Source organism: Myxine glutinosa, chromosome 7, assembly GCF_964187855.1.
Source record: "Myxine glutinosa chromosome 7, kmMyxGlut1.1, whole genome shotgun sequence".
Taxonomy (NCBI): domain Eukaryota; kingdom Metazoa; phylum Chordata; class Myxini; order Myxiniformes; family Myxinidae; genus Myxine; species Myxine glutinosa.
Window position 1 is genome coordinate 32,263,325 of NC_136267.1, and position 13,024 is coordinate 32,276,348.

The 13,024-nt window shown below is 42.0% G+C and overlaps 1 protein-coding gene across 7 annotated transcripts in view; it reads right to left on the reverse strand.

Annotated features, from left to right (window-relative positions):
* The window catches only part of LOC137431094 (tight junction protein 2), a 184,304-nt gene that overhangs the window by 117,364 nt on the left and 53,916 nt on the right, over window positions 1-13,024 (reverse strand). For all 7 annotated transcript variants that reach the window (XM_078781395.1, XM_068121996.2, XM_078781396.1 and 4 more), the window contains 3 exons: window positions 7,595-7,763; window positions 2,234-2,360; window positions 2,019-2,071 (listed from right to left, as the gene is read on the reverse strand). In XM_078781395.1, the coding sequence (XP_078637521.1) occupies window positions 2,019-2,071; window positions 2,234-2,360; window positions 7,595-7,763 (349 nt within the window). The remainder of the gene's footprint in view (window positions 1-2,018; window positions 2,072-2,233; window positions 2,361-7,594; window positions 7,764-13,024) is intronic.

The window sequence follows — 13,024 nt, forward strand, 5'->3', positions numbered from 1 at the left end:
ACTGTACCATCCTCGGAAGGAGGGTGGACATGGAATTGTGGAGGTGTCCACCCGGCTTATGGCTTTTCGCCTACAGTCTGTGCAACGTCTGTTGTATGCTGAAGAGCTGCCCTGGCGCTCATTTGCGTTTTTCTTGTTGCAACAAGCGGGAGGCCTGTGTTATGATAGGCACTTGTTCCTGGTGAACCTTGACCGTGTCAGCTTAGTTTCAATCCCAACTTTTTATCAGGGTTTGCTGAGAGTTTGGAAAGGTTTTGGGGTTCATCGTTGCCTTGAGGCTTATAATTGCCGGATGTTTATCCAAGAGCCTATTTTCTATAACGGTTTTTTTCCATGCATTCCTCATAGTCCGACTTTGATTAGGAAATTTACTCAAGGAGGAATTGGCAAAGTTTGTGACCTGAGGGATACATCTGGGACAAAATGGATGTCTGCTGGCAGGGTGGCGGCCATTCTTGGTTTAAGATCCGTGCGTATTGTCAGCCAAATTATACGCATCGTCAAGAGGAAGTTTAAGGAGTTAAATATTGGCTGGGAAGGTATAAACAATGTCGAGGATGTTCGGCTGTCTTTCCCTGAAATTAAGGTGCTCCCAGCTCTCCAGTCAAATGGTGAACTTGTCTCTCCTTTTCATTTGGCAACAAAGGCTGGTATTCACAAGCTCCTTCGAGAAAACCAAGCATCACCCTTCTCCGGAGTAACAAGAGTGGCCTTGTGGTCCGAAAGGTTAGGGCCAGGGTCTCCTGCCACGCCACTGTGGCCTAATATGTACAAATTACCTATTTACGGGTTCCTCGCAGATATCCAGTGGAGACTAGCACATTGGGCTCTCCCTACGAACACCTTTGTTCATCACCTTGACAGCTCAGTGCCAGTAGCATGCCCCTTCTGTGTACAGAAGGAGGATCTCTTTCATGCCTATGTGAAATGCGAAAGACTAATACCTCTTTTCTTGATTCTCACACACCTTTTTGATCAGTTGTCTTTTCCTTTTACTTCACATTCTTTTATTTTTGGTGTATCTTTCAGACCCTCCTGCAAGGACTCTGGTGTCCTCCTAAACTTCTTAGCTGCTGTAGCAAAATACTCAATATATAAATCGAGGAAAATTAAAATTGATAATGGGCATGGGTTCGATGTTGTACCTATGTTTAAAGGGCTGGTGTCTGCAAGAATAAGGTTAGAGTTTGATTATTATGTGGCGAATGAAAATGTCAAACTCTTTGAATGCAAATGGTGTATCAATGAAGCCTTATGTGTTGTGAATGAATCGAATTTGTGCTTTTCTTTTTAACATTAAGAACTGTTGTTTTTTTCTATTTTTTTCTCTCCTGTAAAAATGTAACTTGACCTGGTGTGTTTTTTTGTGAAATAAATGGTGTTGCAAATTCAATTCTCTCTCTCTCTCCCTCTCTCTCTTCCCCTCTCTCTCTTCCCCTCTCTCTCTTCCCCTCTCTCTCTTCCCCTCTCTCTCTTCCCCTCTCTCTCTTCCCCTCTCTCTCTTCCCCTCTCTCTCTTCCCCTCTCTCTCTTCCCCTCTCTCTCTTCCCCTCTCTCTCTTCCCCTCTCTCTCTTCCCCTCTCTCTCTTCCCCTCTCTCTCATCCTCCCCACGCCCTCCTCGCACTCCCTCCCACCTATAGTATATAGCGACGTGTGGCGAGGTATCGCTCTCTCCCCTCAAACCACAGGTTGGCAACTATCGTGCTGACTCATGAATGGGCCGAATGGCTGTTAGCCTAATGGGCCTAATTGCTTTGCCCTAAATCGAATTTGAAGCCATTTGAAAGGAGATTTAGGTCAGTTCAGAGTTTGGTTTGTGTTAGTATACGTTGTGGAATCCTGCAACCAATCTCCTACAATTGGCTAACCCAACAGCAGGAGGACGAACCTGGACACAGTTGTGCATGCCAGACATGGATGACTATCGGCTCACTCGGAGCTTCTCCGCACTTTGAAGGAGATTGCAGCACAACAGGCATTGCAATAAAAGTATATTACAATATCTGAACTTCTCTTACCGATGGGTGGCATTGCACACACGACTTCTGACTTGTGATCCCTCATTGAAGTTCTGCAAAAAAAAAAGGAATCACAACTGGTGAATTTATCTCTGTTGTGTCATGAAGAATGAATAGCTCAAATCCATGCCACAACAAAGCATGTTTTGCTTCTTCATACCATTATTTATATGGCCTATTTTGTTTGCTTTTATCAATTTCCACTTTTTACAAACCTGTTACACTTTGAACTGCCTCTGCTTGTATTTAGGCATTTCTTGGAGCCAAATTGGCGACGGGAAGGTGATGGACTGCTTTGGAGTGATGGGGCTTCAGACGTCATTGATGGGACCTCAGTAACATCTGTGACATGGGCAGACGAACATGGTGAATTTTTGTGTTTGAGAGCCATCAACACAAGCCTTTAAGTGCATCTATCTACTTGAGGAATGACCAGTTTTTAAATAATTCGTTGGCATCGTCTGAATGAGTTTAAACATAACATGGGAGTTCAGAAAAATATCGGGACGAGATACGCATACTAGTCCAACAAATGCTAATGTTTTATTATTTTTCGAGTAAAAGTAGAAATACGAGTAATTAGTGAAAAAAATTTTATTATACTATATATTTAAGAGTAAGTAAGTACATGCACATATACAGTCACGTGAAAAAGTAAGTACACCCCATGTAAAGTTTTGACTTTTTCAACATATTTCAACATACAGCTATTTGATCTTCATTTCAACAATATTGATAGATAAAGGTGATATAATATAACAAATATCATGAAACATTTACATTTTGTAGTCCATTGTATAATTTATATAAACATAAATGCAAATTTCGCATGTGGAAAAAGTAAGTACACCCCGACATTTATCACTCCTTCAAATACCTAAAATTAGAATCAGGTGCACGAGCTCAGGTGCAAATGATTAGAACATCGTGAGAGAGGATCTTGGAGGAACCTGTCTTATTTAAACCTCAGACATTTAGTTTGGTTTGCTCTTTGTTGTTGAAGTGTGCGGCGTCACCATGGCTAGATCAAAAGAGCTCTCTGAGGCCTTCAAAAAGAAGGTTATAGATGCCTAGTAGTCTGGGAAGGGATTTAAAAAGATCTCCAAACAATTTGAAATCCATCATTCGACTGTCCAGAAGATCATCTACAAGTAGAGAAGATTCCAAACAACTGCCAACTTGTTCAGGCCACGCTGCCCCAGCAAGTTCAGCCCGAGAGCAGACCGCAAGATGCTGAAAGAAGTCTCTAAGAACCCCAGAATGTCATCACGGGACCTACAGGTAGCTCTTGCCACTGGTGATGTCAAAGTGCACGAGTACCACCATTAGAAAGAGTCTGCACAAATTTGATCTGCATGGGAGGTGTGCCAGGAGGAAACCTTTGTTGTCCAGAAAGAACATCAGGGCAAGACTAAAGTTTGCCAATGAACACCTCGGCAAAGACCCGCACTTCTGGAACAATGTGCTCTGGACAGATGAGTCAAAAGTAGAGCTATTTGGCCACAGTACCAGAAGACATGTTTGGTGAAAACCAAAGACAGCATTTGACCACAAGAACGTGATACCAACTGTAAAGCATGGTGGTGGAAATATTATGGTTTGGGGCAGCTTTGCTGCATCAGGGCCTGGGCAGCTCACCATCATAGAATCCATGATGAATTCTTCATTGTACCAGAGGGTGCTTGAGGATAATGTGAGGCCATCTGTCAGAAAGTTGAAGCTCAACCGAAGGTGGACCTTGCAACATGACAATGACCCTAAACATACCAGTAAATCCACCACGGAATGGCTGAAAAGAAAGAAATGGAGGGTTCTGGAATGGCCAAGTCAAAGCCCGGATCTAAATCCCATCGAGATGTTGTGGGGGGATTTGAAACGAGCTGTGCATGCAAGAAACCCCTCAAACATCGCACAGCTGAAAGAATTCTGCATGGAGGAGTGGGCAAACATTTCTCCCAGTCGATGTCAGAGACTGGTAGGCAGTTATAAGAAACGTCTACTTGAGGTTGTTTCTGCCAAAGGGGGCAATACCACCTTTTAGAGCCAAGGGTGTACTTCCTTTTTCCACATGCGAAATTTGCATTTATGTTTATTTAAATAGTACAATGGACTACAAAATGTAAATGTTTCATGATATTTGTTATATTGTATCACCTTTGTCTATCAATATTGTTGAAATGAAGATCAAATAGCTGTATGTTGAAATATGTTGAAAAAGTCAAAACTTTACATGGGGTGTACTTACTTTTTCACGTGATGGTACATAAGCTTGTTAAATGAAAAATAAACGTTTGGGTTTATTTTTAATTTGTGAATATTCTGCCTAATAACTTTTGAACAAACCATGTAATTTAACAATGTGCAATACATTGCTTTGTAACCTTTAGTATCTCCCAGAAGTGGAAGTAATTAATTGCTGGCAATACAGTAAAGCCATCCTGGAGTATTAGTCCAATAAGTTGGCACAAAATTATTTTGGCATAACATCCTACTATTACTAGTAGTAGTAAAAGTAGTAGCATGTTTGTGAATGGGATGTATCCACATGTATGCATGGGAGAGTAGGGTGGAAGAATTAGCAAAACTGATAAGAGAATGGTGAGAAGGTAAGAATGGTAAGAGAGAGAGAAAAAGAGAAGAACAAGCGAAGAGAGCGGGCTTCGGGAAGAAAGGGGCCAAAAAGTAAAATATTGTTGAGTCAGAAAAAAAGGAAAAGAACATATGAGAGGAGCCAGGTCAGGAAATCTGGAATTTTTATTACGTTTTCGCTTTATTATGCTTATTATTTTGTTTTTGGGTTGTCCGACCGCCATCCGTCCACACGGGCTAAACCTTGTTTTTCGCAGCAACCACATGTCCGATTGAGACAAAACTTTCAGAGTCGGAGTGACACCCATGCAGAATGTTTTTGTCATAATTGTGACGTCAGAGGTCACGTGGTATGGCAGCTATCTTGGAATAAACGCAAAAAAAAAAAAAAGTATTTCTCAGAAACCGCTAAATGGAAAAGTTTTCAACTTCACACATTGTCAAGTACTCTAAATGGGTAACAAAAGCATGATAATGATGCCATCATAGGTGAAGTAGTATACCAGCCAAAAATGCTTTCATCGAATTCCTTATCATAAAAATCTGAAATTGCATGCACATGATCTATGACCCATTTGTATGGAAATATTAAATTTATGACATCATAGGTCACATGGTTTGGCAGCCATAATGGATTTAACCTAAAACCTTAAAAAAGCATCTTCTCCCAAACCACCAAATTGTTTGACTTGAAACTTTACGTGTGTCATGGACTAGGCATGTCGATAAAAAGATGATCATGAAAACATCATTGGTCACATGGTGTGGCAGCCATATTGGATTGAAGGAAAATATTAAATAATTATGTCTCTGAAACCACTTACCCTGTCGATGCCAAATTTTACAAATATCATCTAACACCATCGTTGCATATATTTTGAAAATGATGAAATCTTAGGTCATGTGGTTTATGTAGTCATTGTGGCAGCCATCTTGGATAGAAAAACGAACCTTATCCGATCAACACTAAACTTCACAAACGTGATCCCCTACCCATACATATGCAGAGTTTAAATTTTATGGTCATTTGTCACGTGGTGTGGCAGCCATATTAGCTTGAAAGCCGATATTTTTAAAAAAAATCCCTTCTCTGAAATCGCTTCACCGATCGATGTGAAACCTGTCCTGGCTGGTGAAAATGTGATAATTGAAAACAGCTGAAGGGATTTAAATCATACTTGTTTATTTTTAGGGCAGTGAACAAGGGCATATACCCATTGTTGGACTATGCGAAGACATATTGGCGACACAGTCGCATTGCTCTAGTTACCCTCGCCTGAGGAGAGGGTATTACATTTGAGTCCGTTTGTTTGTTTGTCTGTTTGTCTGTTTGTCCACACAGAATAAATATGATTTTATCTGCAACCGTTGGTCCGATTGACAGAAAATTTTCACCATGGGTGCAACTCCACCTGTAGAATTTAAAAATTCTAATTATGATGTCATACATCACGTGGTATCCTCTATATCTCCGAAAGTGCTGCATAGAAAAAATTGAGACATGGGGAAGAAAATATGTTAATGATGATGTCATAGGTGTCTCCATTATGACGTCATAATTCGACATGTACAAAACTTCATCCGATCAAGATGAAATTTCCTGAGAGTCATCTAGGGATAAATTGGTAGAGAAAAAAAAGTATTATGACGTCATCGGTCACGTGGTTCGGCCGCCATATTTGTTTTTAACATAAAAGCCTTAAAACCACTGAAAACACATCCTGGCAAGGGTCTGCAATCTCTGATTGCTCTTTCTTGTTACATATGTAATCTGTAGGAGGCAAACCATGTGTAGCGATTGTGCTGTTAAATTCATCTATCTATAATTCCAGTAATCTCTGTGTGTATGTATGTATGTATGTATGTATGTATGTCTGTGACCGCTGTTTCTCGACAACCACGGGTCCGATATACTTTAAACTTGCCAGGTATATTGCTGGGGACCCGAGGATGTGCCTTTTCAAGGTTTCATATTAATCGGAGAAGTAGTTACCGAGCTATGTCCAAAAAACGATTCAACCAATCAGAGAGCAGCGAGCTATCACGTGTGCCGAACGTGGCGAACAGACTCTGCCTCGGACGGCACATTTGAGAGCGTATTCATTTATTTCACGTTGGCAAACTATGTTGGCGTTAAACTATGTTTTAAAACTAATTAAAACTAATTTGCGATTCATCGTAACTGCGATATGCGACCTTCCGGACAGTCAAATGAGGACGTCACTTCCGGACTTACGGACTCGCAAGCCGTTCGCTTTCCGTTCACGCAAGCCGTTCGCTGGACCAAACCATTTCATGTAAATAGAGGGGGGGGGGGGGATATAATTTTAGATATATATACACAAAGAATTAAGTTAAGCACCCCCCCGTTTTTTTACAACCTCGCACATTACAAGTTTGTTGTCGTCAAAACAGTGTAATATACCCATGATATTGCTATATTTTCTGGAGAAGTGATATTATGGTCACATAAAAACATAACAATCATGCCGTTTTCAATATTTTATTCTGAATAATTTAAGGTGAAATTTTTTGGGAATTTTAGGCATATTTTCACCTCAATTTAAGTATGGAGCTATAGGTCCATCACGGACAGTGTGGATGACGTTTATGTTTTCTAACGTACAGTCATTGTTCTGAGAAGACCTCGAGCGATCTTTGCGTCAATAACGTGTGTAGGACCCACGTGATCGGATCACTGACTCAACCCTACGTCTCATAGACCCTGTAAGCCGTCGTATGCGTTGCTGTGGCAGGTTGTTCCATTCCCGATGTAATGCACGTTCCAATTCATCCAGATTGGCTATTGGAGGGACCATCTTCGCAATTTGTCGTCCCAACATGTCCCAAACGCTTAACTTAATTGCTTAACTTAACTTAATTAAACAACATGCTTAACTTAGTTCTTTGTGTAGGGGTGCTTAACTTAATTCTTTGTGTATATATAGTACGGGCATGCCCTAGTATGTAACAATTCTTTGTTTTACCATCCACATCTGACATGTCAGATGTTTGTGTGGAGTCCTGGAGTTCTGGAAGGTTGGTGAGAATTCTACTCTTCTCTCTGTGTATGGTGAGCTGCAGCTTCCCAAAGGAACGCTCGATCAGACGTCGCGCATCCATCAGGGACATGTTTTCCGTGACTGTACCATTTATCTGAGTACAGAGGAACAAATGGAGAAAGAGGGCTTGATAAAAGTACAAGACAAAATTCACATTCGAATTATAACCAATTCCTGTTGTCTTATGATCAAAGATGGAATTTCCTGAGTGGAAGTGATAATTGAAAAAAGATCAATGTATAATTGGATGCATGAAATTAGTAGAAATGTGTTGCTCTCCCTCGCCCCCTCGCTGGCTGTTGGTGCGTTTGGTGCGGTGTCATGGCGGCTTCCCGCTTCGTGTCGTGAGTGCTCTGTCTTGGTTGTTTGTCCTACCCAGTACCCCACCCACCCCCCCATTTCGCTCCTTCGTGTCCTTGTTTCTGTTTGTAAAGCTTCCCTGTGTTTCCCTTCTATGTTGAGGAGAGAGAGAGATAGAGAGAGAGAGAGAGAGAGAGAGAGAGAGAGAGAGAGAGAGAGAGAGAGAGAGAGAGAGAGAGAGAGAAAGAAAGAAAGAAAGAAAGAAAGCGCGAAAGAGAGCGCGAGCGCGCGCACTTATTGTGTAGGTTAAGGTAATCGTCGTTTTTGGGTGCTTCCCTGTTGTCCCCCCCCTCCCCGACTTATTTTCTTCACTTCAAACCTTTTTTTCTCACTTATATTTACCTTCGCAAAAGCGGAAGGTTATGTTTTGATCGCTGTGTATTTATTTGTATGTCTGTGTGTGTGTGTGTATGTTATTCGCATAACTCAAAAAGTATTCAACCGAATTGCATGAAATTTGGTGGGATGATTGGTTATTATACGGGACACATTTGATTAGATTTTGGGAGCAATCGGGTCAAAGGTCAAGGTCAAGGTCACGAAAAGGTCAAAATCGTATTTTTGTTGTTCTGTTCCCTACACTCCCATGCCAAGTACAGAACAGTAGCTGCGGCGAAGGTATGCGCTCTACCGAGTGCCCGTTCTAGTTCCTTAGTTTGTTTTTTTAACGCTCCCTTTCCCTAAGCTGGGAAAGTCGGAGTGCATTACTAACTTCCTCTTCCCGAGCTGGGAGGACAAGGTCGAGCCTCGTGTGTCCAAACATGGCGGCTGCTCACTCGCAGCGATATGCAGCGTTTGAGCAATTATCACGCGAGCATGGCATTGCGTGTTCTCCACCGGAGGGTGTTACAGTAGAAGCCTTTGTACTCGCGATCGGGAACATGATCGGGTTTGATAAGGTACGTGCGGAGTCGCATGTGAACAAACGGGTTACGGTATCGTGTTTGTGTCCGATGTAGAGCACGTTGCTCTCGTACAACAAGGTTTGTCCCTCGACTCCGGACACTTTGTTATGGTTTATCCCTTGGATACCCCTGCTCAGAAAGTGGTTATTTCAAATGTACCACCATTCCTGGATAGCGATACCATCCTTGCAGCGCTGCAGCGATATATGGTCACTGTGTGTCGCCATGAATAATGCTCCCTTTGGGCTGTAAGGATGAACGTGTCAGTCACGTGATGAGTTTCCATAGACAGGTTTTTATGGTTCTCAAAAAGGAATATCCCTCCTCGAATGTCGCTATAAAATTCACTACTAATGGTCGCGATTACCAAGTATGTATCACCACCGACATCCTAAAGTGCTTTGGTTGTGGTGCAGTGGGACACATGAAACGGTTTTGCCGCCTTCAGAAGGAACAGCCTAACATGGTCGAAACGGTTAACAATGACTCACAGATTAATGTTAACGGATAAACTGCTCGACAAATGTGCAGGATAAACCAGGTGAACAAGTGGACACGCCCCCTCCCGTTGAACCAATGAGGGGTTTGTGGTCAACCAATGAGGGGCGCAATTGAGGGGTTTGTTACCGTTTCCAAAGTAAAAAAACGTAAATCGGCTGTAAGAAGTGCGTCACCTTCTGGGAAAAGGCAAATCAGTGAAAACTCCATCACTGGATTTCAATGTGATAACAGGTTTGCCTTATTGGAGGAAAAGGACACCTCCACTAGTACAAACATCATCAAGGAAAAAGTGGATTCTAACTTTCCAATCCCAGTGAGTGTTCCTGATCCCTCAGGCAGTGTCATCTCACACGAGGACGTTCATTGTGCAGCTTCCTCCTGTCAATCGCAAGAGGAGGAAAAGCACCTCAAATCTCCCCCTAAAAAAGGAATAAATGAGGAAAATAAGGGCACAGAGAGAATAAAAGATGATAGTTTAAATCCACTAAAGGATAGTGACATCCATGAACCGAGCATCGTGGTCATGTCACAAACATGCTTGGAGCCCCCCACCTCGCATCCCGAAGAAGCTTCAAATGTGACCCCGGCACCAAACGTTCCTGAAGAAGTTTCTTTTATTGAAACTGAGCAATCATGTGATGTGCGCCAGGAAGCTGAAACACCAATTGATTCCCCATATGAGGAATCTGATGGTGAGGGTCAAGAGGAGTCCTCTCAGATTCTAAAGGCTGTAAATAGCCCTTCGGATGACGAGCTTCGGGACTTTCTGAGAGATTCCTAACGGGAAAGAAACATTGAACTGAACGATCATTTCCCTGATCTTCAGGTGTTGATTTTTAAATTGAAGGAAATTGTGCACAACCCTGACACTCCAAATTTCACTGATGCTCAGAAGCACCGGCTAAGAAAAATGATCCAGAAAGCTCGGCAGGAGCTTCGTAAATGAGGTCCCTAGATGGGTTTTTTGATCTATTTAGTTATTTATCTTCTTTCTTTTTCCGAAAGAATGAGTGTTAGTTTTGGCAGTCTAAACATTAACGGTGGTGTTAGTTTAGAACGCAAAGTTCAGGTAAAAGATCTGACCCGGCGTTTGCACCTGGATGTCTTGTTACTGCAAGAAACGCATGGAGATCTGAACGCCCAAGCCCAGTGGAGAAGGCTAATGAAGGGCCAGTGGTTCTTCAGTGATATCAATTGTCTCACTGCTGGAATTGCTTTCTTTGTCTCTTCCTCATTAACACGCTCACAAGTTCAATATAATGAAATAATTCCCGGACATCTGGCTTGTCTTCAATTCACTGCCAATAATCAAATCTTTGTTTTTGTAAACATATATGCCCCCTGTAAGAATGCTGAAAGGCACAACTTCTTTCTAAAGCTAGAGGATCTTCTGAGTACAATTGACTTAAATTGCTCTTTTATGAGTGAGTGGGGACTTCAACTGCACTCTTGACCCTGCATTGGATAGAAACAGTACGGAGCCACATCCTAGATCTGCCAAACCTTTGGAGAAAATCATCAAGACGACGGGATTAATAGATGTCTGGCGTATTCAGCACCCTATGCAACGGCAGTTTACTTGGTCTAGATGTACGTCTCAGATGCACACACTAGCCAGGTTAGACAGAATTTATGTCAATACGGTAATGCTTGACAAGATATTGAAATCTGATATCGTGCCTTCTCTTTTTTCTAATCATCTGGCTGTAACTTTGTCCTTTAAGCTTGCTCTGCAGCAGCATGGCAGTCCATATTGGAAGTTCAATGTCATGTTGCTGGAAAATGCTGCTTTTTGTGAAGCTTTCAAAGTGTTTTGGATTAGCCTCAAAGAAAGAAAGAATAATTTTGATAACCCGATATTATGGTGGGACTACGCTAAGGCACAGATCGCTGTCTTTTGCCAACAGTTTAATTATTTCTCATCTTTCAGTGTAAAAAGGGAGAGGTTCACACTAGAAAAGGAAATAATGAAGTTGCAAACTGATGTGGCAAATAACCCCAATGGAACAAATAATCATTTGCTTATGGAAAAGAAGACTCTACTAAACAACCTAGTCGAATACCAAGCAAACGGTGCAATGGTCCGTCTACGGATGGATCAGCTATATAATTTAGATGCACAGACCAAATTTTTCTTCCATTTTGCTAAAAAGACTACCAATCAAAGGCAAATTGAAACCTTAAAGCTCTCAACTGGTAACACTGTGACGTCACAAGATAATATAAAGAGGGAGGTCTATAACTTCTTTTCAGACCTGTTTATGGCAAATGATGTTGACGATGGCTCAATAAGTTACTTCACATCTGACTTACCCATGCTAAGTGCTGCTCAAAGGGATCAGCTTGGCTCCTTACTTTCCTTGGAAGAGCTTACACTTTCCCTTGCTTCTTTACCTACGGGTAAATCTCCTGGGTTGGACGGCCTCCCAATAGAGTTTTATAAATCCTTTTGGCCCTTTTTAGGCCCAGAACTATTGGAGGTCTTTACTAGTTCATTATGTTGTGGTGACTTGCCGATGACCTGCCGTAGAGTAGTAATTAGTTTATTACCTAAGAAAGGAGACCCTCAGCTCATTGATAATTGGCGTCCAATCTCTCTTCTAACTTCAGATTATAAAATATTTTCTAAAGTCTTAGCTCGACGCATCGCCCCGCTTCTAGAGTCATTCCCTAACCATTCTAGTCATTCCCTAGAGTCATTCCCTAACAACCCTAACCGACAGATACACGACAACATTTTTTTATTAAGAGATCTTTGGGTTGTGTGTAAAATCAAAAATGACAATCTTGGTTTGATTGTGCTTGACAAAGAGATGGCTTTTGACCGTGTAAGTCATGTATATCTTTTCAAGGTCCTAGAGTGTTTTGGACTTGGTCCTGTTTTCCTCTCCATGGTAAAACTGCTCTATAATGGCATTTCCTCAATACTCAGAGTAAACTCTGAACTGACTTCACCTGTAAAGGTTGGAAGGGGTATCTGTCAGGGATGTCCTTTATCCGGTAGTCTGTACTCTTTAACCATTGAGCCTCTTTTAATCAAAGTCCGCAGCATCTTAACCGGATGCAGAAATTTGCTCACAAGACCTGTGAAAGTCTCTGCATATGCTGACGATATTTGTGTCATTGTACATAATAGCGATGAGATCAAGAAACTGGTGGATTGCTTGGACTATTATGGTTTAGCTTCTTCAGCTCTGGTAAACTGGAACAAGTGCCAGGCGATGTGGATGGGCCCATGCCAGCTGCCTATGCCTGTCCTTCCGAAACACCTCACCTGGTCCCTCAACGGAATGAAGTACCTTGGTGTTTTCATCGGTGATGCAGCAACACAAGCGAAAAATTGGCAGGGTCTCGCTGACTCTCTTGAACAAAAGCTGTGGAAATGGAAAGGGTTGCTGGCTTTGCTTTCATACCGGGGACGAGTCCTGGTCATCAACAATCTAGCAGCATCTATACTGTGGCACAGAATCAAAGCCATTCCGCCTCCTGAACACTTTCTGCTGAATATACAGAAGACAATAATAAACTTCTTCTGGAGTGGAAAACATTGGCTTCGTCCAGAGATCCTGAATCTTCCCTTAGAGGAAGG